Source organism: Muntiacus reevesi, chromosome 1, assembly GCF_963930625.1.
Source record: "Muntiacus reevesi chromosome 1, mMunRee1.1, whole genome shotgun sequence".
NCBI lineage: Eukaryota > Metazoa > Chordata > Mammalia > Artiodactyla > Cervidae > Muntiacus > Muntiacus reevesi.
Window position 1 is genome coordinate 181007971 of NC_089249.1, and position 25297 is coordinate 181033267.

Below are 25297 nucleotides of genomic sequence, written 5' to 3' on the forward strand. Positions count from 1 at the left end.
CCCTGCAGTTGGGGGATGGCATTTGAGGGGTCTGAGCCAAGCCTTGGAGAATTAGAGTTTATCAGATGGCCAAGGGTGGGGGAAGCAGCAGGTCCTCCCAAGCTGAGGGCTCCGTGGATTCAGGAGCTTGCAGACCAGGTGGTGTGCACTGTATTGGAAGGACAGGACTATTTTAGGGACTGGTGTGAGGTGTGTGAGCTGGGGGCAAAGAGGACAGTGGCAGGCTGAGAGCCTTGGATGCCAGAGTATAGAGCAGCTTGAATCCTGATGGGGACCGGGGTCCTTTGAGGGCTTTACAGCATGGAAGAGCCATAACCAGTTTTGGTGGAGGCAGCGGTTCAGTTGCTGTAGAGTCTGGGCTGCTGACCGTCATGGATAAACGGGTATACAGTGGGGCCTGTGGCCAGCAGCTGAAGAGTGTGCTCCATCCACGTGTCCACTGCTGGACACCATGCACTGTTGTCAGAGCCTGCATCTTCCAAGGGAAGATGGAATTCCACATTTGAAACATGAAATCTTATCATTTTGAGGATTGGTTTCAAAACTTTGAAAATACTATTTGTGTCCAACTGAACATATCTGTGGCAGATTCAGTCCGTGGCTGAGAGTTTTGGCCTTTGTCTTGGACTTTGAGCTCCTGGGGGTGAGGGTGGGGATGACCCAGGCAAGAATCCCTTCCTCAGACAGGGTTTACCGCCCCCAAATGGCTCTGGCCTTCATGGCTGTAAGTGGAGGCTCTGGCGTGATGGGGCCTCTGTGCATGCCCCTCCTGGCCTGGGGTTCCAGCCTCACACCTAGCTGGGGTTGACTGGGCCCTGCGCAGCCAGGTTAGAAGTTCTGCTCTCTGGGGCCCTCCTCACTGCTTCCCCTCGTAGGTCTGCTGTGATCTGGGAATTTGAACAATCTCGTCTTTGCCCTGCAGGCTGGCCTGATCCGTATGGAAGAGGAGGAATTCTTTATTGAGCCCCTGGAGAAAGGTCTGGCAGCAAAGGAGGCCGAGCAGGGCCGTGTACATGTGGTGTATCATCGACCGACCACCTCCAGACCCCCTCCTGTGGGGGGCCCACAGGCCCTGGACACAGGTAAGCCTGCTGCAGGCGGGAGGTCGCACGGTAGACCTTGAATGTTCCCCTGGGGCGATCCAGGTGTCGTTTCTGTAGGTCTGGTCCCAGGCCTGGACTGAGGCCACCCTTGCTGACCACATAGCACAGTGGGGGTGCTAAAATGCTGAGTTGGGGGCCTCTGCTTTGGGTGTATGTGGGCCATAAACCTGTAGGCCTGAGGCCTCCATGTGAGTGTGTGTGTGCTGAGTCGCTTCGGTTGTGTTTGACTCTTTGTGACCCTATGGACTGTAGCTCGCCAGGCTCCTCTGTCCATGGGATTCTCTAGGCAAGAATACTGGAGTGGGTTGCCATGCCTTCCTCCCAGGGGATCCTCCCAACTCAGGGACTGAACCCGCATCTCTTATGTCTTTTGCATTGGCAGGTGGGATCTTTACCACTAGCTCCACCTGGGAAGTCCTGAGCAGGCAGTAAAAGCTGCCTGAGGGTCTTACCTAGTGTCAGGGAGCAGGCAAGACCCAGACAAAGCCTGAGTCCTGTACCCAGGTCTTGGAGCCTGTGCCTCGGCTCCCGGACAAAGCCCTGAGTGTTTCCTTGGCCCCGATTGGATCCTGCTTCCTCTGGGAGGCAGCCGGGGGCCAGCGGGGGAGGGCAGTGCTCCACAGAGAGCCCAAAGGTACAGCCTCGGTGACCTGTGCACACACTTGTGTGGTTTTATCTTTTTCAACTCAGAGCCAACCATGCTCTTGGGCCCAGGAGTGAGGAAGGAGCTGCTGGGCAGGTGGGACAGCCCCTCAGAGCCCTCCGGGAGGCCAGACCTCCGACCTTTGGCCCAAAGCTCCCTGTGTTCTCAGGATCTTAGGTCCCTGGCTGCAGCGAGGCCAGGTTGGGTTCTGGCTGTGGTCCTGGTGGGCCTTGCAGTGCCCAGACTCTGTGCCTGGCTCTGGCAGGGTGGGCTCAGCCCCGAGTTTCCAATTCTGGATCCCTGGCTGCACTCGGTCATGGCCACGGCAGCAGGCAGGGCACGGAGGCCTGGGTCTTGAGTTAACTCATCTGCATGTTGACGGGAAACCCCAGAGGCCCCACTGGGCCGGGCTGGCCCAGCTGTGCTGTGATTAGCCAAGATACTCCCATTGCCCCCAGGCGGCCCCCGCTCATTTAATTTAGGTCTCTCTGAGTTCCCAGCTGACAGATAAATTGGGTGTAGCCTGGCAGGGCACCATTCTAATTTCAAGGAATGGTGTCAGATACTTTTGCAAAGGAATTGTTCCATCAGAAAGCCCAGTGCTCTGTAGAGTCGATCAATACTGGCTGCCCCTTCTTCCCAGATGATGAATTGCAGGCCGTCTGCCAACAGTGGAGGGGGTCCCCCAGGCGCTGCCTTCCTGGCCTTCCCAGCTTCAGCCCCTCCTATCTCTCCTACCCTTGGGCTTCTCTGCATGGGGAGGAATGGAGAGTAGCCCCACTGGGTGAGGGCAGGAGTGGAAATGGGGCAGGCGCTGTGCCTCAGATCAGGGATCAGGGCCCTGCTGTTGCTCCTTGCTGGCTGGCTGCCCTTGGGCAGGTTTGGGTCTCTGGCCTCTGCTTTCTCATCTGTCCAGAGTGATTAGAAATGCCTGTGCTTCAGAGAGCTGAGGGCTGGTCACTTTGGTTTTGGTGCTTCTGGGTTGGCCTTTACTGGAAGATGCAGGGGGTTTCCTGGGGGGCCACTTAGGCCGGGTGAGGTGGAGCTTGCACAGTGAGGCTGCCAGGTGCCTGGGTCAGGCTGCCGATCCCTAAATCCATGTGCTGCCTGTCTCATGAACACGCCGTCCTCCTTCCTGGCCTGGCCTTCTTTCCCAGGCTTCAGCTGGCCTTCTGACATCTTCTCTGGATTCCTTTCCCTAATTTCATTCGCCTATCGCTGGTGAGAACTTAAACTCAGAACACAGGAAAGGGATTCCAAACTCAGAACAAGCCCAGAAACCATTGACCTTAGGAGATTCTAGGGCAGGCGGGTCTGGCGCTGAGGCTGCGCTGAAACGGGCTGGGGGTGGAGGGCTCTCCGGACTGAGCTCCGGACTTCAGCCCAGGGCTGTGGCTGTGTAGGCTGAAGGTGGCAGGTCTCAGCCAGAGGCCAGAGTCTGGCCCCAAGCCCCCTTTCCTTGGTGTCCCTGCCCAGGGTCCACGTGACCCTGTGTGGACGACGTCCGCAGAGAGCCCATTTCTCCCTGCATGTGCCCAATCGTTCCCCTGCGCCCAGGGTTCAGGCCCACTCACTGGCTGCAGGTGGCCCAGACACACTGTTTTGCTGTGGCTGGTCTGAGGGCCTGCAGTGACCCCAGACAGTCCCGCTCTCCGTCAGCCCCAGTCTTGTCAGAGCCCACAGTGGCAGCTGGTAGATACGTAAAAGCAGTGTCCTTGTCTGAGCATGTTTGCTCCGTGCTCTTTCCTGCGAGGGGACGTGACCTACTGGGCCCAGAACGCCAGGGCCTCTGTGCAAAGGCTTTCAGTGTGTGTGTGTGTAAACTAGGGGATCTTTTCTTCTCATGAATTCTGATCGTGACTCCGATCAAACAAGGCAGGAGGTACTAACTGGAAACTTCCTCCTGCCCCCACGAGGCAACTTCTCTAAGCATGTTTGAAATAACCCTGGCCATTTATCAAGGACAGTGGATATAATGGGTCCTCTGAGAAAGGGGAAGGAGAGACACCTGTCCTGAGCCTCCTGGTCTGAGAGATTAGCATCTCCCAGTGTAAGAGTTGGAGGGGGGTTGCCTGTGGAGGGTGGTGTGGTTATGGGTGAGGGTGCCTGTGGGGGATTGGTGCGGCTGGGGTGAGGGGTTTGTTGGGGGATGTTATACACAGCTCTTTCAGAGCACTAAGACACATTGTCATTGCCCTGGCTTCCTGAGCAGCCAGTAGACTTCCTGGGGTGGTCTCAGGGGCTCTCAGAGCCTCGGAGCATCCTTGTCACTAAGTCCCCATCATCTGAGGTTCGCTACTGGGTTGCTGACTGCCCAGGGAGATGGATGGAGAATGAAAGTTTTGGGGTGTCTTCCAGGACTCAGGCCAGGGTTGGAGGTTGCCCTGGGCAGCTTAACCCACACCTTCAGACCCTGGAGGAGGGCACTAGGGTGGGCAAGGGACTGAAGGAGACCAGGGTGACTTTTCCCCCTCACTGGCCTTGCAGGTATTGCAGAAGCGTCTCTGCTTGGCTCTGCTGGGTCTGGGAGCCTGTCTGGGCCAGAAAGGCAGAGCTCCAAGGCCAGGGTGCCATTGTGGCCTTTTGGGGAGGGGAGGTTTGGGCATCTCTAGGACTCCTCTGGGCTAGACCTTTCTCCAGCACCCCGAGTCCCTTTCTCAGTCCTCCTCAGGGCCAGACTTGTGCCCAGGGCAGTGTGTTGGGAGGTGTGCTGTGTGATGTTGGCTCCTCTGGTGTTTGCACAGGTGTGCATGCATGTGTGTTTACATTTACACACAAGTGTGGACAGAGCCTCAGTCCCAAGTTCCAGGCCCCTGCCAGAGCACTGCCCTAGCTGCCATCTGTTAACCCTGTCTAAGGTTGCTGAGGAGCAGCCAGGGTCAGTGGGTATGCGGAATGGGGAGCCCCAGCCCAGCCTGGAAGCCCTGCTCAGAGCTCATATGCCTGATCCTGGCATGTCATGCCCCAAATCTCAGGCTGCTTGTTACCATCACCTGGGTGGCTTAAAACAGCAGTTAATTCTCTCATTCTTTTCCCTTTTCCGGGAGGGCAGAATTCTGGAATCAGTATTGCTGAGCAGAAGTCCAGGTGTTGGTAGGACTGTGTTCCTTCCCAAGGCTCAGAGGTAGTCTGTTCCTTGCCTCTCCCAGCTTCTGGGGGTTGCCGGGATTCCTTGGCTTGTGGCTGCGTCAGTCTAGCCTCTGCTGTCATGATTACAGTGCCTCCTCTGCTCCTGAGTGATGTCAGTCTCCCTCTTTTAAGGGTGCATGTGATTGCATTTGGGATTCACCTTGATAATCCAAGATGATCTCCACCTGTTGAGATCCATAATTTTGTCATATTTATGAAGCCCCTTTTTGGTTATATAATACAGGTCCTGGTGATTAGGACCTGGTATCTTTGGGGACCACCATTCAGTCTATTTGTTGTTGTTGTTCTTCAGTTGCTAAGTTATGTCTGACTCTTGCAACTCAGGCTTCCCTATCCTTCACTATCTCCTGGAGTTTGCTCAAATTCACGTCCATTGAGTCAGTGATGCCGTGCAACCATCTCATCCTCTATTGCACCCGTCTCCTCCTGCCCTCAGTCTTTCCCAGCATTAGCGTCTTTTCCAATGAGTCAGCTTTTCACATCAAGTGGTCAGAGTATTGGAGCTTCAGCTTCAGCATTGGTCCTATAGGAAGTGAATGAGCCTCCCTTACAAGGCTGACTGTGCGGTGACTGGGGCTACACATCTGTGGAGGAGTAACACTGCAGGCAGGCTTCACTCCTTCTCAGGGGGCGATGTTCAGGCACAGCCCAGGCAAGCTCCATGTCCCTCTCCTGCATCTGCTGGACCCTCATGCAGTCTCAGTCAGACTGTGGGGCCTGGTGTGCTATGGCTGGTCTGACCTTAAGACCAGTGTGTTGAGATACTGGCCTTACTGGTTGCACCAAGGAGGGCTGAACTTGGGACCCTGGGAAAGTCCCCACTGAGTGGGAAAGTCCTTGGGTCACACACTGAGCAAGTGGTCTCACTCTGTCGGGCACATTTGCAACAAGTCCTGCTATCTCAAGACAAGGGCTGCAAACTCAGAGGCCTGCAGGGCCTGACAGGCAGTGCCAGTGAGGAGAGTGGCAGAGGGCAAGAATGCAAATTACACCCGCCCTTGGCCCGGTTTTAATTTTCCTTCTTTTGATGCAAGCATGAAAGTCTCTGCTAAAATGGGTACAGCAGTGACACGTGGCCTTTGGCCCTGGCCTCGCCGTGGGCACAGGACAGACGACAGACTTTGTCCGTGGGGGCAGCCTGTCCTCAGCTCCCCTGACCAAGACCTAGTGGGAGTGTGGGTCTGGGGCAGCCAATCCTTTTGCTGTTAAGAGAATCCAGACATCAGAACTTTGATGTGAACTCTCCTGATTTTAAATTGTTGCTTCAAATTTCTGAAAAGCACCATATGGGTCACATAAAGCAACGGCCCCTATTGACCACCTGTGTTTTCAGAGACGTGGAGGCGGCCGTGTCCTGTGTCCTCCCCCATGGGCTTCCTGCAGCCCCTGGGCATGGCCCTGGGACAAGGAGGGGCTGTGAGCTCCGGCTGAGCTGCCGGTGGGCTCTCCCACCCTGCCTTACCCCCGGCCCTGGGCTGAAGGCAGAGAAGGCACAAGCTCAGTGCCTGTGACCTTGGCTGCCTCACTCTCGGAAACAGCTCGTGCCAAGCCTCTGCCCGCCGCTGTCAGGCTGCAGCATCCTCCCTGGCGGGCAGAGGAGGCAGGGTGCCCTGCTGTTGCCAAGGAAAGCCTGCGAGGAGCACGAGGACAGGGTGCCAGCCCTGCGTGGCTGCTCCACGTGGCCGAGCGTGGCCCGCCGGCACAGTCTCCAGCAGTCCTTCCTCCCCTCCTGACCTGCTGCATGTCTCCGCCCCATTTCCCGGAGCCATAGAGAACCGAGAGCGCAGCTCATGATGGGTGCTCAGGGCCAGGAACCAGAGGGCTGGAGCTGATGCTGAGTGCTCACGGGGCTGCGTGATGTCCTGCAGGCTGCCCCAGCAGGGAAGGGGACTGACCTGTGTTGCGACCAGCCTGCTCTGGTCCAGGCTGGAGGCAGGGAGCCTAGAGCCGTGATGCAGGGAGAGAGTGCAGCCCTGTCAGGACAGGACACTGGTGGGAAGCGGGCAAGGCTCCACTTGGTGCCAGGTAGATGGTCAGGCCTACCTCGGTGCTGCAATGGGTGTGAGTCATAAGGGAGAGGGCTCAGTCAGGAATGAGGCCTGGAAGACGGGGTGAGGGGTGAGTAATGGGGTAATGGGCAGGGGGTGTGGAGTGGGTACTAACCTGCCGGAAGCCCGTCTGGGGAAGCTTTCTGCTCTGTAGTGGTTTATGTCCTGTTGCCACTGTAACAAGCAAAGTCAGTGGCTGATTCTCTTCTGGAAGTCAGGAGTCCAAAATGAATCTTAAGGAGCTGACATTAAGGTGTCAGCAGGGCTGGTTCCCCCTGGGCCTCGAGAGAGGAATCCGTTCCTTGCCTCTCCCAGCTTCTGGCGGCTGCCAGCATTGCTTGGCTTGTGGCTGCATCACTCCAACCTCTGCTCTGCGATCACAGTGCCTTCTCTTTCGTCTGTAGTAAGTTTCTCCGTCTCATAAAGACACTTGTGATTACATTGGGCTCGCTGGGCTACTCCAGGAGAATTTTCTCATATTAAGATCTTTAGCTAAATCACGTCTGCTAAGTCTCCTTAGCCATATGAGGCTATCCTCACAGGTTCTGGGGGTTAGGATGGGACATCCTGGGGGCCATGATTCAGCCTACATGATATGAGAGTGTTGAAGGCTGAGGTCCTGGCAGAAATGGAAGAGAGGTCAAGAGAGGCCCTGGGCAGGCTTTGCACCCTGAGCCCGAGACTTGGCCCGAGTCCAGACGGGCTGGGGCCCCTCTCTGTGCCATTGGTGGGAGCCTGGGGCCTAGACCGGTGCTTTCAGGCTGGTGACTCAAGGGCTCTGCTCCTGGACTTGGCCCATGCCCTGCCCAGCTGGCTGTTGCTGGCTCACTGCATTGCAGCTGAAAGTCGGGGCACCTTAGTGCTTTGTGCCCAGGGCCCTCTCGGTTTTTCCTCTTCATTCTACCCTGGGCTGTGCCTATGGCTTGGGGGCCAGAGGGAACCCCAAGAGAAGTCCTGATTGTGAAACCTGAAGCAGTTGGCCCGACTCCGGGAGGCGTGTTTCAGGGCTGAGTGTATCCTTGGCAGAGGCCACGGTGCTCCCGCTGCTCTGCGGTCAGCCCCCTGGACGGCTGCTGGAGATGCCAGTGTGCTGACGTGGCCGCGCGCCGGGGAGGTGGGCGGGGGCTGTGCTGGGTCAGCTGAGGCCTGCTGTGATCTGGGGTCAGACTGAGGAGACTGCTGCAGAGCTGGCGGCTGAGCTGGGGTCTTGCTGACTGAGCTCTGTGGCTGGGGGGCTCTGGCCCGCGGGCTGTGAGGGCAGAGGTGAGGCCTGCAGCCAGACCTCCTCCTGCAGTGGAGCCTTGCCTGGCGTGCCCCCTCCTCCCAGACTCCACAGATGCAGTCTGTGATGGCACTTGGCCTGCGGGGGTGCAGACAGCCCATGCGCTCAGCTCCTCCCTTGCGTCTACCTCCCCGCTTCCTCTCTCCTCCCACATTCGTGTGCGATCTGGTTCAGGGGTGGTGCTGGCCAGGTGAGCGTGGCCCAGGAAGGACCTGGATCTTGACTGGAGCGCCGTGAGCAGATGACGGATGTGACCCAGGGATAGTGCTCTTGGCCTTGGCCTGCCTGTGGTGCAGGGGACAGTTCTTAGAGGAGCCACCTCCGTGCATCAGTAGCTGCTCCCAGCACGGAGGCCAGGGGCAGTTTGGTTAGGGGTTGAGTGTGCCTGCCTCAGCAGCTTTCCCAACTCCATCATGTCTCAGTTTTCGCATCTCTAAAATGAATATAATGTCGCAGGGCCTGCTAATTCTCATCTCACCCTTCGTATGTTGCCCACTCTGTGCTTGCTGTTACATATGCTTAAGATCATGGGCTGTCTCGGGCCCTGAGGTCCTCTCTGCCCTTGCTGCCCCATCTTTGAGGAATTCTTTTCCACCAATTCATTGATACTCTTTTCTTTTCTTCTCCTGGGATTGTGTAGTAATGTCCCCTAAAGAGCTTTCTGTTGGCACATGGTGACTATGCCTGGCTTCCAGGTAACACACCATCTCAGAAGCAAAGTTGTGCTCTGCTCTTGGTGCATCTGGAGTTAAATTAGCAAAAGTGGTGTGTCTGGCTGTCACATCAGCCATGGGCTCTGCAGACCTGCTCTTTGCTGGCCTCTAGTGAAGCAGACCGGGATGTTTCTGGGAGAGATATGATGTCTCCAGTGGCCACTTTACATGTCTGTTACGCTTTGTGCTTCAGACATGTCAGCTGGCCTGCCAGGGATGGGAGCAGCTGGGCCTTGAACATCCTGACACAGTCCCTCCACACCCCATGGGGCAGCTATGCAAGAGATCTGGGCTTTCTGCGTGCTGTGTATACGTAATGGGGGACAGAGGGACAGGTGTCCCATGATGGACCCCCGGACAGAGGCCTGTTGGTGAAGCAGAGGGGTCCGAGGACAGGGGAGAGGTGCTGGTGCCAGCATCAGGGGATCAGGCTGCAAAGACAGCTCCAGGGTTATCCAGAGGGGAGAGGGGCCCTTGCCCAGAAGCAGTGAGGGCGGGCGTAGTACAGAAGCTCGTTGGGCCCGAGGTCCAAACTCTGCAAGTCTGTACCAGCTGGAGGGCTCTGACCAAGGCCTGTTTCCTCTCAGAATTCTCTGCAGGTTGACAAACACTTCAGCCAGCTCCAAGCCTGAAGTGTTTTCTATAAAAAATTTCCAACTTTCCTTGACCCATTTCTCTTTCAAATTAATACCACGCAGTGCTGTGTGCTTGGCGCTGCAGGAACTCCGAGCTGGGAAAAGGTCGTGCAGTTGGACGGAAGTGTCGGTGTCTGGCTGCCTCTCCCTCCCCCTTGAGGCGTCTCCCCCTCCGTCTGGCCCTCTCTGCTGTGCACACATACTCCCGCGCACACATGTTTGGAACTTGGGCTGGATTCTCGAGTCGGGATGTTTCTCCCAGAGTTCTTGACCTGGCTCAGTCCTGGGGTGTGGGCTTCCCCTTGACCTGGAGCAAGGAAGGCCTCAGAGAGGATGAGTGAAGCGCATGGGAGAACCTTGCGGCAGAGTCCAGCTGGTGCTCCTTTCCAAGGATGTGCAGGCAGGACAAAGCTGCACCCTTGGGATGAAGTCAGGGCTCAGGTGAGAGCTTGCAGGAGGTCACAGGACTTGGGGGAGTCTGGGGCCAGGTGCTGATGAAGGAGGTGGCCTGGAAGCTGGGCCTGATCTGGGCTGGAAGGGGCCAGGCTTCTAGTGATGCTCCCAGTCACTGGTGGAGGACCAGAAACAACAGTGGGACTGCTGGATGGAATGCCAAGGCTAAGAACAGGCACCCTTGCCCACTGCTGCAGAGAGGGGTAAAGCTGTGAGCACAGCGAAACCCCGGAAAGCATGAACTGAGCTGGGAGAGGCTCTCTGGGTCAGAGACAAGATGCACTTGGCTGGTGGGAGGGCCCCGCCCAGGAGACTGCTCCAGTCCCTGATGGGAGTCAGCCCCGTGTGATTGAGGGGCAGAAAAAGGGCCACGTGCCTGGAGGGAGGGAGTGATGGAGAGAGAGCAAGGGCAGGGCCCGGGGAGGTGGGGAGGGCTGATGGGGTTGAGCAGTGGAGGAGGTGAGGTCTTATTCTCCTGGCAGTGGGAAGCCTTTGAGGACTGTCACTGGGGAGAGTGGCTGCAGGGAGGGTTGTACATGGAGGACCCCGGGGGTCTTGATGGCCAGCGCGAGACGGCCTGGTGGATGAGCACAGGATGCTTTTGGAGGCAGGGCTCACAGGACGTGGGTGTGAGCGAGGGATCGAGGGCAGCTCCTGGCTTTTGAGAGGCCTGAGCCACTGGGAGGATGGTGGATGGATGTGACGCAGGCTGGGGTGGGGAGGCTGGGGGAGGAGAGGCAGGCCAAGTGCAGAGGGCAGAATTGGGGCCCGATCCTCGGACCTCAGAGCTGTGCCCCTGCCACTGTTTCTCCCTGCCCTGGCTCAGAGGAAGGGATTTCCCAGAAGGGATAGTGCTGGCCAGAGGCCAAGCCCACTTGGCTCTTGCAGTGGGGGACAGGGACCCCAGACTTGACCCCACAGATGGACAGGTTCTGGAGTGTGCTCACGGGTCCTCTTGCCCTGGGAGTCAGAGGCCCTGCTCTGTAGGATGGGGCAGCTGAGCATAGTGTAAAGTCCAGGGACCCTCGGACATGGGTGTATCCTGGCCTTTGTGGTGAATCAGGTCCTCCTTGCCTGCCTGCTGCCTCGGAGGAGCCCACGCTGGGGTGGATGGAAGCTGATGACAGTGTGTGTGACGGGCTGTGCGCGCCTGCTTCTCAGGCCCTCCAGGCGGAGGTCTGCTGTCCACCCAGCCGGGCTGGAGGCAGTGCTGGCCAGCTGCCCTTTGTGCAACCGCTCTTAGAATTTGACTTGGGGACCTCCTGGCCTCAGGATGACCTGGATCCCCTCGAGCCCTGGCTCTAAGCAGGGACAACTTGCTACATGACCAAAATAATTATGGGATCCAAGGGCCACAGACACACAGTCCTGGGCACAGCCAGGCTGCCTTCCCACCTCGGCTCCCAGAGTCGCCATGTCCTCCCCAGCACAAGGGCTTTGCTGGCTGATCCTTTGCTGATCCCCAGTGGCTCACCTGGTAAAGAACCCGCCTGCAATGCGGAAGACCTGGGTTTGATCCCTGGGTTGGGAAGACCCCCTGGAGAAGGGATAGGCTACCCACTCCAGTATCCTTGGGCTTCCCTTGTGGCTTAACTGGTAAAGAATCTGCCTGCAATATGGGAGACCTGGGTTCGATCCCTGGGTTGGAAGATCCCCTGGAGAAGAGAATGGAGCCCACTCCAGTATTCTTTCTTGGAGAATTCCATGGACAGAGGAGGCTGGTGGGCTATAGTCTGTGGGGTCACAAAGAGTCGGATCTGACTGGGCGACTAACACTTTCACTTTGCTTCACAGTGAAGCAGTGTGGCTTTTTGCTTTAATTTGTGCTGCTTTGATGGTCAGCAAGGACGAATGATCTCCCCGAGTTTGATTACTTTGTATGTCTCCGCTACCTGTTTAAGTCCTTTGCCCGTTCATCTCCCGGGGTCTTTTATATTGGGATAAGCCCTTTATCTGCGTTAGATATCGACTTTCTGTCATGGTAGATACAGGCCTTTTCCCCAGGCTGTCGTTCCCTTTTCCTTTTCGTTATGTTAGTTTCTGTTGCACAAAAGCCCGTTTTTCTGTAGCCCAGCCTGTGGGTGATTCTCTTCCTCCCCTCAGAGCCGGCTGGTGGTCTGAGGACGTGTGCCTTCATCGAGGGCCTGTGTGAGGATAGGCGGCCTGCATCTGTGTGTCATTTAATCTGCATGGCGGCCCGGGGGGGCAGGCAGAGAGCAGGGCCCAGGAGCGCTGCCGTCTGAGCAATACTGAGAGTCCGGGGCAGAGGAGAGCATAGCGCCGGTGGGGCGCCCCTGTGCGGGGGTCCCCAGAGCGCTGCAGGCGCGTCAGCTTATGGATGCCTGTAACAACTGCATGAGCTTGGTTGCTGTTGTCATTATGCTCACTTTGTAGATGAGGAAACTGAGGCACTGACTGTCACAGCTCACGAGTTGTAGAGCCACAGCTGAAGCCAGGCTGTTCACTCCTGCCTGGGCAGGGAGGAGCAATCTGGGACCCAGGGTTTCCTGGCCCCCTATCAGCTCCTCTGGTCTTCCCCTGAAGCCTGGGCCCCGCCTGAAGGCCGGCGCTGAGGCTCGGCCTACGGGATGCAGAAGCTGAGGCGCAGAGAGGGTGAGTGAGGCGTGCCTCAGGTCATTTAGGATGGCGGCTGTGGGGAGAGTCTTTGCCTTGCTGTGAAGCCCCTAGCACTGGGTGGCGTGCCTGGTGCGTAGCTGGCGCTTCAGTGTCCATGAAGAGAGAGCGTGAACTAGCTGCCCGGAAGCTGGCCACATGTCCCTCATCCCTGGGACGCTGCTGTCCTTGGCGGACACTTGCGGGCTCGTCACTGGATGAAGCCCACAGCTCCGATACTCCTGGCTCTGGGTCTTTGGGCGGGTGGGGCCTTGCTGGGGCCGCGGGCCTCCTGGGACGTGGGGCAGTTGGGTGCCTGCACTGCCGCAGTGGGGAGACGAAGCGGGCAGCAGTGCCCAGGGCCCAGGGGAAGGCTGGCCTCGCTGGCCCCGCACACCCTGGCTACCATTCAGGGACAGTGCTGTGGTCTTTCAGCATGTGCCCTGTGGACCCCATATCCCAGGTTCTCATTTGTTCAGCTCATTCAGCTGGTGATTCACTTACAGCCTACACAGGGCCGGGCACTGGCTGGGCTCTGGAGCCCTGGGAAGCAGACAGACGCAGCACTCCCAAGCCCAGTGTCACACCTGTCATACATGTGTGTCCCACACGGTGAACAAGTGGGATGCCTGAACAGGAGCAGTGGGAGACGCCACACAGTCAGCCCACAGTAACTGGAGGCTGGAGTTGAGATCTGGACTGTGGATTGCAGTTCACTAGGAAAGGAAGGGTTTGGGGGAGCAGGGGCGAGTGTCCTTAGGGGAGTGGTCTTGGCCTGTTTGGGGCTCCAGCAGGAAGGACCAGTGAAGACTGAGGGTCTGAGGGGCAGATTGTGGTGGGCTGTCTTAGCGTGCGGGTTGGAGGGACGGGGGTTTGCTTTGCTGTAAGTGGAGAAGCAGTATGGCCTAGTTACTATGGAGGTGGGTGAGAGGGGAAGAGGCAGGGAGCCAGGAGAGGCTGCTGCCATGAGGCTGGAGAGATGGTGGCCTGGGCAGGCTGGCCCTGGCAGTGAAGAGGAACCGTTGTTGTTCACTGGCTCAGTCGTGCCCGACTCTTTGTGACATGATGGACTGCAGCACGCCAGGCCTCCCTGCCCTTCACAATCTCCTGGAGCTTGCTCAAATGTAGTTTGAGCAATGTATCCAATGGATGTATCCATTGAGTCAGTGATGCCATCCAACCATCTCATCCTCTGTTGTCCCCTTTTCCTCCCGCCTTCAATCTTTCCCAGCATCAGGATCTTTTCCAATGAGTCAGTTCTTTACATCAGGTGGCCAAAGTATTAGAGCTTCAGCTTCAGCATCAGTCTTTCCAGTGAATATTCAGGGTTGATTTCCTTTAGGACTGACTAGTTTGATCTCCTTGCAATCCAAGGGACTCTGAAGCATTTTCTCTAGCATGATACAAAAGCCTCAAGGTAGTCCCCATGGTGATCAGAGGGGGCTGCTGCCACTGGGCGGAACCACATTCCCATCCAGGCTGGCAGCATCCTCCCAGGGTCAGGGAGGAGCAGAACCACAGCTCCCAGCTAGGCCCTCTCATCTCTACCTCTTCCCTAACTCTGCCTGCAGACCCAGGTTGGCACTTACCAGAATCATCTTTGCTGAGGTGCAGGCCTGGGAAGGTCTTTGTATGTTTGGACTTTTTCTATTTTTTAAAGGCTTATATCCAGATCTCTCTGAACTCACATTTGGGACAAGTGAAAAATGCCACCTGTGGATCCTGGCTGAGGAGACATGCTAAGTCCGGTGGGGGTTTCTTTGCCCAACTGCCTCTGTGGGTGTGTCCTGAGGCCAAATTTATTCTTTATTCTCAGTGCTTTGACAGTTCATGGGCCAGTGACAGGGCTGGCCAGCCGTATGGGGACAAGTAGGCTTTGGCAGGTGATGGAGTTGGGAGAACAAGGAGCTGGAGCACCAGGCCAGTCTGATGATGTCCAATAGGATGAGGGACGAAGGGCTGTTCTGGAATCCGCAGAGCCTCCAGGCACAGACCTCTAGTGGCCCGTGGGGAGTGGTCTCTAGGGGATCAAGTTGGCTGACATTCAGTACAGATCCGGTCATGAGCCGAGGGCTCTGGTTAGGAACAAGGGCGTGCTCATTCTCACCCACCAACCTATAGAGCCTCAGTTGTGGGCAGCCACAGGCTGGAGTGCGGGCACCGTGGGCCCAGTTTCCAGGCTCAGGAGGGGCGTGCTGGGTGGGCAGTGACACGGACTCCAGATGGGCCCGGACCCCGAGGACAGGGGTTCACCGCCCTACCACTTTGCGCAGAGCCTGGGGTCAGATGTCTGTAGAAAGCATGTATTTCTGCTGGGGTCTCTGATGCCAGCGTTGCTAGGGTGCAGGCCAATGTGAAGTCAGTCGCAGGAGGGCCTCTGGTTTCTCAGGAGTAGCCGGAAATTGCGATTTTATGTAAAACCTTTTCATTTTAAAATGTTGGCAAGCTAATTCAAAATTTTCAAAAGCTGTGTGTGAACCACGCAGGCCCCTGGCAGCAGCAGCGGAGGCTCGAGGGTCCTAGGATGGCTTCAGTGCTGGGGACCCCAGCCCCTGGGAACCTGGCAGCAACCGGGCCAAGCTCTCCGTGTGGCTGGTGATGCTGCGGAGCTGAAATGCACTGAGGAGGAATTTTTACTTTCCTTTCAAGAATATCGTGAGAGACCTTTCCAGCGGTTCCGTTTCTGTGAGATCCGCTGTCATCGTGGTCGTATTTTTCTTGGAGGCCAGCGGAGAAGCCCATCTGCAGAGCATTAGTGGGGAGGGTGTGTGGCTGGGAAGGCTCCATCCAGGCCTCCAGACAGTCTGGGGGGTGGGGGTGGGGAGGGAAGGGAGGGCGCTTGCTTGGGATCAGTCCGCAGACCCCTGGAGATGGGCCCCTGCCGCAAGCACTAGGGTCGCCATCTGCACTGGCCAGGCCTGGGGGCTGAGGGCGTAGACCTCTGCTCACTGTGGCTGCGTGCCGAGTCCCAGCGGCCTGTGCTCCGCTTTCCCAGCATGCTTGTGCTTCCCACGGTCCCTGCGGCTTGGGGAGCAAAGATCAGTTGAAGGTGCAATAGGACCCTGGTCAAGTGACTGAGCTCTGTTCTGGGCTGTGTCCCAGAAGCTACTTACATTCTTGGCAAACTCACCAGTAGGACAAACAGGGCTTGTCTTTGTCCTGGGACCTTGGACTGAAAAGGACGGAAGGTCTTCACAGCCGGGGCAATCTCAGAAAACTCAGCTTGGGCCCTTGGTGACAGAGCTGGCCGCGGCCAGGGCCCCAGTGCCCCCTTCTTTGTCTCCTTCAGTTCCTGGAACATGTGGGTGCTCCCCAAGGGCTGAGGAGGCCCAGAGAGGGTCGGGGAGCCGAGGGGCTCAGCACAGCCCTGGCTTGTTGACCCCTGCCCTGGCTCGGCCTCAGTGTCCCCATTTACAAAATCAGGGGTGTTGGATCAAAGCCGGGCCCATCTTGTAGCTTACAGGCTGTACCCCTCTCCTCACATGTTTTATTTGATTTACACAATGTCTTCAAACACTGAAAGTGAACACTTAAAAGTCAAGAGGTTTCACATTAAGATCTTAATTTTCAGTTTCTCAGAAAGATCAGAAGGCCCAGTACCCGGGGCCTGTTCCTAAAGACAGTGTTTGCAGGGATGTGCCAGACCTCTTCTACGCCGCAGTTTCCTGTCTGGCCCCCTAACTCGCTTTGGCCCTGCCTGCTCTGGTTGGTGATGGAGAGAGACTCTGGGAGAAAGACGGCCCCTGGTGGGTAGTTACACACTCACAAGCTGTCTGTCCCTCTCTCTCACACACACATATAATACACAGATGTGTCCATGTGAACATACATGTGGTGCACACATGTACACGTGCATATGCATGCACAACACAGACTCGTTTACATCTTCCTGGAATGAACCTTGGGACCTGGAGGGGTTTCCCAGGTCCTTTTCCCTTTGGGCAGCCAAGACCCAAGTGAGGGGTCACAGGACTAAATAAGCTGGGACAAAGGGCTGAGCTGGCTGCTGGGCCCTGGGCCTGCATGAGAGGCACCTGTGCTCCCTCCTGAAGGGGACCCGGGGCTGCAGTGCTCTGAGGCCAGAACAAGACCCTCCAGGCCTTCTGCAGGAAGGACAGCCTCAGAGCGCACTCACCCTGGGTGGGCACAGGCCGTCAGTGGGGGACACTGTGAGGGGGAGTGATGGAGCGCTGATGGGGTGACTTGCCACAGCTCACGTGTGGGGATGTAAGCCACCCCCAGGCCTGCCAGACTGGCCTGGCAGTTTCTGTGCAGCGGGGCTGGGTGGGGCAGGTAGCCTGGTAGGTGGAGGGTGAATGTGCCCACGTGTTGCTGGCCCTGGCAGCCTGGCCCCACGCCAGCTTCTGCAGAGTCACCTGGTCCCTCTGGATGCTGCTAGCAGGAGACAGGGAGACTGGCCTTATGTTATTAGTGTCTGTCGTGTGTGGCTCCCCAGCAGCTGAGGGCCAGTCCCACAGGAGCACAGCAGTTTTCCCACCTGCCAAGAGGAGGCACAGTGAGCCCAGGGCCCACTGCCTTGGGGGCTGGTCCCACCTCAGAGGTATGCTGACCTGCTCTGAATTAGGACCTGGTTGGCTCTCAGGAGAGGAAATAGTAGTAGGGGGACTCCAAGGCTGAATGGTGGGAAGGGTCTGACCGCGCTGATGGATGGATGGAGGGAAGGTGGTAGAGAAGGTAGATCTAAATCCATCTACTCAGACCCAGAGGCCGCATCAGCTGCCCCAGCCCCATCCCCTGTCCCCAGCTTCAGACCCACACCCCAGACTCCCTCCTGGAGGCTGTGATGCCCCAGTCTTGAGTCAGACACCCCCAGACCCAAATCCAAGCCCCAGCTCTGAGCCACTGAGCAGTTCTCTGCTCCCTCCTCGGGCTCTGGTGTTGACTTGCCTCGTTGCTTTGAGTTACTGCGGATTCCACATTGAGGGATGGGGAGCCCTGCAGGCCTGGCCTGAACTGAGTGCATACCAGTGGAGTTCAAGTTCGAAGCGCCCCTCCCTGATGGGTGGGCACCTTCTTCTGTGCTGCTTCAGTGGCTGCCTTGGCATTACTGATCTTGAAAGAAAGTGTCCTGGGCCATTATCTTCAGCATCTCCCTCGCCATCTGGAGCTGATCTGTGAACAAACCTGACCAGTTCTACCCCCAAAATGCCTAGAAATCACACTGCCACCATTCCTGTCCCTGACTGTGTTGCCTGATTCAATTGTCACGGGCACAAAGACTTCACTTTCCAGTGTCAGAGCCCATTCACTCATTTGTTCATTCACTCGCTCACTCACCCATTCATTCACTCATTCATTTACTCATTAAGTCACTCATTAGTTTATTCACTCATCTATCTATTTATCCATCCGTCCATCCATTCAACAAATGTTTTCAAGCACCCCTGTGCCAGCCCTGTGCTGAGCGTTGCGCATGCACAGACTGGCCTTTGCTTCTGAGGAGTCCTGGTTGAAGGGGAGGCAGACAAGAGGATGAACCTAGCCAAGTGCTGCTGGCACTGTAGAGGCCCAGGGCACGAGCCTGATGTTGCCTGGTGGGGTGAGCTCCAGGAAGCTCGTCAGAGTGCGGTTGCCAGGCTCTAAGACCAAGTGGCTGTGCTCCGGCTCCAGGGACAAGGAGGGACAGGGTGTGCTAGCTCAAAGCACAGACTCTGAGGTCTTGCTCCCTGGTTTAAATCCTGACTTCTCCCTCCACCTCTGTACCTCTGTTTCCTCATCAGAAAAATGGAGGTAGGGGATTTCCAGCAGGTAGGGTTGTTGGGAGGATTAGTCCCCATCAGACTTGTGAAGATCGTAGTATGGGTCCAGTGTGGACCCAACGCTGAGTGATGAAGCGTTGCCTTGACCAAGGGAAAGCCCCACCCCAGCTGTGGCCACGAGACAGTCAGGCTGTCTGTCACAGGCTGTTGCCCACACTACATTTCTTCAGCAGATGGTTGCTGGGCTACTGACCCATTTCAGGTGGGCCCTGGGTGGGGAAGTCTTGTTCCAAACCGATTCGCTCTCTTGCTTCATCCAGTCAGGTGAGGGGGTGCAGGCACAGTGTGAGGCCATGGGTCCTGAGGTAGGGGGTCCCTGAGGCCCTGGGGCAGTTGGGGGGGGTCGTCAGCTCTGCTGCTGCACCAGGACAGGCATCCAGGGGAGGGTGGCACTGGGTAGTCCTGAAGCATGGTAGAACCTCTCATTGGAGCCTCCCTTGTACACCCCAGACCTCATGCACTGAGTGGAAGATGAGAACTGCCAGCCAGAGGTCTTCTTGTTGGACACTGGGGTATGTTTGTCACAGTGTTACACAGTAAACTGAACAAACTGACCTCATGTTTAAGAGGATTTACGTACACATGGATTTCCAGCTCTCTGTGAGAGATCAGGACCCCTGGCCACCCTGGGCCTGTACTGCTGTCCCTGTGGCTCCAATGGATGGGTGCTAAGGGGCCCTGGGGGGTGGAATGTATGCTCCTTTTCCAGTCCCCAGTATTTCCACTGACTCCCCGGGCCAGGAGTCTGGGGCTTCGGATCCTTCATCATTGTGCCCTATTGTCTATTTTTTTTAAAGCCAAAATATATTTCTCTGGCTTAGACATGGCTTGATCTGCAATCTTCCACTGCTGTCACTCATTTATGTCTCCCCTGGGCATAATCCTATTGGCATTTGAATTTCTGCTGGTCTTTATATTTTTGTGGGCTTTCCTGGTGGCTTAGGCAGTAAAGAGTCTGCCTGCAATGCAGGAGACCCAGGTTCCATCCCTGGGTCGGGAAGATCCTCTGGAGAAGGGCATGGCACCCCACTCCAGTATGCTTGCCTGGAGAATCCCACAGACAGAGGAGCCTGATGTGCCACAGACCATGGAGTTGCAAAGAGTTGGACACAACTGAACAACTGGCACTTTTGTTTAACAATTTATTTTTTGTGACATAAAATTCACCACTTTATTTTAAAATGTATATGTGTGTATGTGCATGCTAAGTTGCTTCAGACATGTCTGACTCCATGCAACCCTATGGACTGTAGCCCACTGGGCTCCTCTGTCCATGGGATTCTCCAGGCAAGAGCAATGGAGTGGGTTTCCATGCCCTCCCCCAGGGGATCTTCCTGACCCAGGGATTGAACCTGCATCTCTTACATCTCCAGCATTGGCAGGTGGGTTCCTTACCACAAGCACCACCTGGGAAACCAAAAAATGTATATAATCCACTGCTTTTTAGAATATCTTTATTGTTGTGCAACCATCATTATCATTTAGTTCCAGAACCTTCTCATCCCCCACATGGAATCCGTGTACCCACTAGCAGTCACTCCCCATGCACCCTCCCTCAGCTCCTAGCAAGTGTTAATTGACTTCCTGTATCTATGGATCTACCTATTCTGGACACTTCATCTAAATGAACACACACAATTTGTGTGTCTGGCTTTACTGCTGGTCTTTTAAAAGAATCTGGTATGCAAGCCCATGGTTTGTTCCGTGCCATGCCGACCCGATCTTGCCCCTCGTAGGTCTCTGCGGCCCCTCCCTGTGCCCTGGCTCTCCCGGGTGCTTGGCCATGCTGAGTTTTCTGGAGCCTGTGCCTGCAACACTGACCACTCTTCAGTCTCCTGGCAGGGCCCGTGGACCACTCCCCTGGCTCTTTGTTCTGACTTGCCTATGACTATAACCTCTTCTCCACTGACTCTAGGTCCACTCCAGAAACAAGCATGAAAGAACTTTATTTCTTCATGAAACCTTTAGTATAAGGCTCTGTCACATATGTTTTCTAGGCTAGTTCTCAGGGAGGGTGTGGAGTTCCGGAGCCCCTCTTTATGGGAGTATAAGGTGCCCAGTGACATGAATGTAAAACACTACTGCTGCTGCTGCTGCTACCACAAAATATTAGAGCCACAGAATAGCGCTCAGTGCAGAAGGAAGGTGCTGCTGGGTACGGGTTCACAGCCTGCCTGCGTCTCACAGGCCTAAAGTAGGCAGCAATGTGCTTTTGTGAAGCCCAGCGGCGTGACCCTGCAGTAGGGAGCAGTGGGGACTGTGCTATGGTGCAAAACTCCAGCACATTCCCACCGAAGGAGTGGCTTCCTTGCCACTCCTGTGCTGACTCTGAAGTGGCACTGAGGTTCCTCCCAAGATGATGTGCTCGCGCGGCCGTGAATCAGCTCTGGACAAGCTGTGAACTGGGAAATGTGGAATCTGAGAAATAGCACCCCCAACCCCCACAATAACCCCGTTCCCAAAGAGGAAATACCAAAACCAAGAGAGCCTGCCATGGAGACCATCCTGGTGCTGATGTTCAGGTCTGGAGCTGGAGTGGTCGTGTGTGTCTGTGTGTGCACGCACGTGTCTGTGGACTGCCTGTCAGGGCCCGGCCGGCCAGCATGTCTAGGAGAGGGTGTGTTGGGGGAAAAGGAGACACGTTTTTAAAGAAGAATTAGAGAAGAGAACAGGGAAGCCAGAACAATGAAGCAGAATCATAGAGGAATCTGGGAGAAGCAAGTCCAAATTGGTCAGTTATCGGAGTAATTGTAAATGGATTAAAGTCACCTGTTCACAGACAGATGTTGTTACGTTAACGAAACGAAACGAAACCAAACCCCAAACCCAAACTGTGCTGTCACCAGAGCAGGAAAAGGCTGAAAGAAGAGTGGAAACAGACGCCAGGCAACCAAAGGCAGGCTGTCACATCTATGTCAGACTCCGCGGGCTCGAGGCATTTTCCAGGAGAGATGGGTCACCATCTAATGAGGAAGGGTTCATTTCCCCAGATGACAGAACAGTTTTAAAGGTTCACTCATTCAATAAAACAGTCTCAATATATTTGTCATAACTTTGTTAGAAATAAAGGAATTGACAAATCCATCATCATTTCAGGAGATTTCAGCCATTTTTTTTCCAGTTAGTGTTGGATTAAGTAGACAGAAAATCAGCAAAGACAAGAAAGTTCTGAATAACACAAATAATGAGCTTGATTTAATGGAAGTAGATAGATTTTGCATCTGATGAGTAGAGGTCCCTCATTTGTCTCTAGCACATGAATAACTCTCATAAAAAAAGTGATCAGTTAAGTGCAAGTCTCATGAAAATTAAAAGAATATTTATGATGCAGATCCTGCTTCCTAACCATGATGCCTTTAAGCTAGAAATTAATAACTGCCCAAATAAAAATCCCCATTATTTGGAAATAAAAAACATTTAAATAATTCATTGATCAAAGAAGGACTTAAAATGAAACTTCAAGGATACTTAAAGCTGCATGATAATAAAAGCACTAAATGTCAAAACTTGGATGGTAATTTATATGAGGGGGAAAAAAAGGACTGTAAATTAGAAATACATTTCCAATGTAAGAAGTTAGAAAAAAGCAAAAATTACTCAAAGGAAGTGGAAGCGGACAGGTAATACAAGATAAGATCAGAAATCAATGAACCAGAAAACCTCTGTTCTAATGATTGTCGCTGTTACAAGGATGCAAGGTCGGTGTTGTCAGATCTTTTGGTTTTTTAAGAGAAGGCAGAAATTTGTAATTCTGCAAGAAATTTCTGCATTGAAAAATATGATATGGGCCTTTCAAAACATATGTGTAGCCTAAATTAGGCCTGGGTACCTCTTTTATGAGCCCTGCCTTCTCTTAAGCAGCACTCGGAGGGTCTGTTCACCTCAGTTAACTAGGGATGACAAGGTGACCTGGGGAGGATGACCAGGAACTGGGCAGGAACTGAGTCTCAGGTCCAGGCCCTGCGCCCAGGGCCCTAGGAGCCTCTTCTGCATACAACACCTCCTCCAGGGCTGTCTTCTCCTCTGTGAGTTTTTGTGTTGATGTATATTTTCATTACTCTTGGGAACAAACCTAGAAGAATTGCTGGGTCATATGGTAAGTCTGTGTTTATCGTTTTGAGAAATGTACCAGACTGTTTTCCAGTGTGACCTGAGCATGATGCCCGCTTTCCTGGGTGTGTGGGGGGAGGTGTCAGGGCCAGTTCCCGTCCCCAGAACATTTCTAGGTCTATGGCTGTGCACGCAGCTCGCTGTGAGTTCTCAGACTTTGTCTCACAGCTCCTGTGTAGGTGCCTGAGAAGGCCTGCTGCTTGTTCCTCATTAGCAGGAACCAGCGTCTCCTTGTGTGTGGGGTCCTGCAGGTTTCTGTCTGTCGTCTGAGGACGTGATGTTCTCAGGCATCGCCTGTTGGCTTTATCCAGAAATTGAGGAGGCAGCAGAGAGGATTTGAGCTCTGCTTCTTCGGCTGGAGAATAATTTCCACATCGGGTCTGTGTTGAAGTGAATCCCTCATTGGCAGAAATACAATTCCTGAGGCTTTTCTAGGGTAGCAAGCTCAAACCTTCTCATGTGGATGTTCCTTTCCCATAAGTTCATGATGTTCTTGCACAAGGGCCTGGAGAGATGGAAAGAACCCCATTAATGTGTTGAAAATGGGAGGTTCAGAGATGGCACAGTTAGAAACTGGAGCAGCTGGGGCTTGAACCCAGGCCCATCTAATGCAAATAGTAGGCTCTTTCTGCTTACACTGGCTTTAGGTAGCACCCTGGATGTCTCTGGGCCTTTCTTGTTGAGTCACCCAGGGCCCCTCTGGCAGAAGCCACCTGTGAGGGCAGAATGGAAAGTGCCCATGGGCTGGCTGACCGTGCAAGGGAGTTAGTATGCTGAGGGAGAGCGCATCATCTCTCACCAGGGAGACTCATTTCCTTTCATCTTGGGAACTCAACTAACTCAGTGGCCTCCCACGTCTTTGCACCATGCAACACCTAAAAGCCACAGAGTAGGACCTAGGGGCCTCATTAGCTGGTGCCTGGAGAATCCCAGGGACAGAGGAGCCTGGCGGGCTGCCGTCCACGGGGTCGCACAGAGTCGGACACAGCTGCAGTGACCTAGCAGCAGCAAAATGTGGGTGGTCATGTGGTCACCACCGTATCACCTGGAGTCTGGGCTTGACAGGGAATGACTCAGAGAAATTAGGTCTAGGGTCAGGTCATTCTCTTAGCTTTTCTTTATAATAGGTTTTGTGGTGGTTTTGTTGGTAAGTTGTGTCTGACCCTTGCAGCCCCATGGACTGTAGCCCACCAGGCACCTCTGTCCATGGGATTTCCCAGGCAAGAATACTGGAATGGGTTGCCATTTCCTTCTCCAGGGGATCTTCTCCACCCATGTCTCCTGTGTCTCCTGCATTGGCAGGTGGATTCTTTACAGCCGAGCCACCACAGAAGCCCTTATAATAGGTTTATTAATATATAATCCTATGCTATAATTCACCTATTCTAAGTACACAATTCTGTGAGTTTTGGTGTAGTCACAGCATCACAGTCGACTTCTGAACATTTTCATTGCCCCAAAAGAAACCTCATACTCATTAACACTCATTTCCCATTTCCCCTCAAGTTTTCCTTTCTTCCTTTCCAGTTAGATGGCTTTTATTGCTTTTTCATGCCTAATTGCTCTGACTAGAATTCTAGTATTATGTTGAATAGCTGTTGCAAAAGTGAACTTCCTTATCTGCTTCCTCATCTTAAAGGAAAAGCTTTCCGTCTTTTGCCACTGAGAATAATGTTAGCTGTCATTTTTATCATGCCTTTTCTCATGTTGAGGGGGTTCCCTACTATTCCTAGTTTATTGATGTTTTTATTATGCAGGGTGATGTTTCTTATCATGCAGGGAACAACAGAGGATGAAATGGTTGATTGGCATCACCAATTTGATGGGCATGAGTTTGAGCAAGCTCTGGGAGTTGGTGATGGACAGGGAGGTCTGACGTGTTGCGGTCCATGGGGTCACAAAGAGTCAGACACGACTGAGCGACTGAACTGAACTGAATGATCATGCAGGGTGTTGGGTTTTGCCAAATATTTTTTTTGCATCAATTGAGATGATTATGTGCTTTATTTTCCTCTGTTCCGTTAACCTGCTATATTCAGTTCAGTTCAGTTCAGTTGCTCAGTCGTGTCTGACTCTTTGCGACCTCATGGACTGCAGCATGCCAGGCTTCCCTGTCCATCACTAACTCTTGGAGCTTGCTCAAACTCATGTCCATGGAGTCGGTGATGCCATCCAACCAACCTGTTGCATTACACTGATTGATTTTTGTATTTTAACCACCCTTGCCTTCTTGGAGTAAATCTCACATGGTCATGGTGGGATTTTTTTTGGAAGAGTTTGACAAGGATTGGTGTTAATTCTTTAAATGATTGATAGAATTTACCAGTGAAGCAGTCTGATCCTGGCCTTCTCTTTACTGGGGATTTTTCAATACTAATTTTGTCTCTTTACTTTTTATTTTTGGTGTTGTTTAGTCATTAAGTCGTGTCAGTCTCTTTTGTGACCCAATGGACTAAAGCCTACCGGCTCCTCTGTCCATGGGATTCCCAGGCAAGAATAGTGGAGTGGGTTGCTAGTTCCTTCTCCAGGGAATCTTTCTGACCCAATGATCAAACCTGCATCTCCTGTATTGCAGGAACCAACAGGGATCTGTTTAAATCTATTAATATTTGGGTTAATTTTGGTGGTTTGTGTGTTACCAGGAATTTCTAAACTTCATCTAGGTTATCTAATTTGTTAGTATACAGTTGTTCACTGTATTGTCTTGTAATTATTTTCATTTCTTTAAGGTCAGCAGTAATGTCCCCACTTTTGTTTCTAATTTTAG

General features: G+C 54.2%; 1 protein-coding gene across 1 annotated transcript in view; it reads left to right on the forward strand.

The window, feature by feature from the left end:
* The window catches only part of ADAMTS2 (ADAM metallopeptidase with thrombospondin type 1 motif 2), a 254371-nt gene that overhangs the window by 81808 nt on the left and 147266 nt on the right, over positions 1-25297 (forward strand). The window contains exon 3 of the mRNA XM_065917308.1: positions 923-1082. Coding sequence (XP_065773380.1) covers positions 923-1082 — 160 coding nt within the window. The remainder of the gene's footprint in view (positions 1-922; positions 1083-25297) is intronic.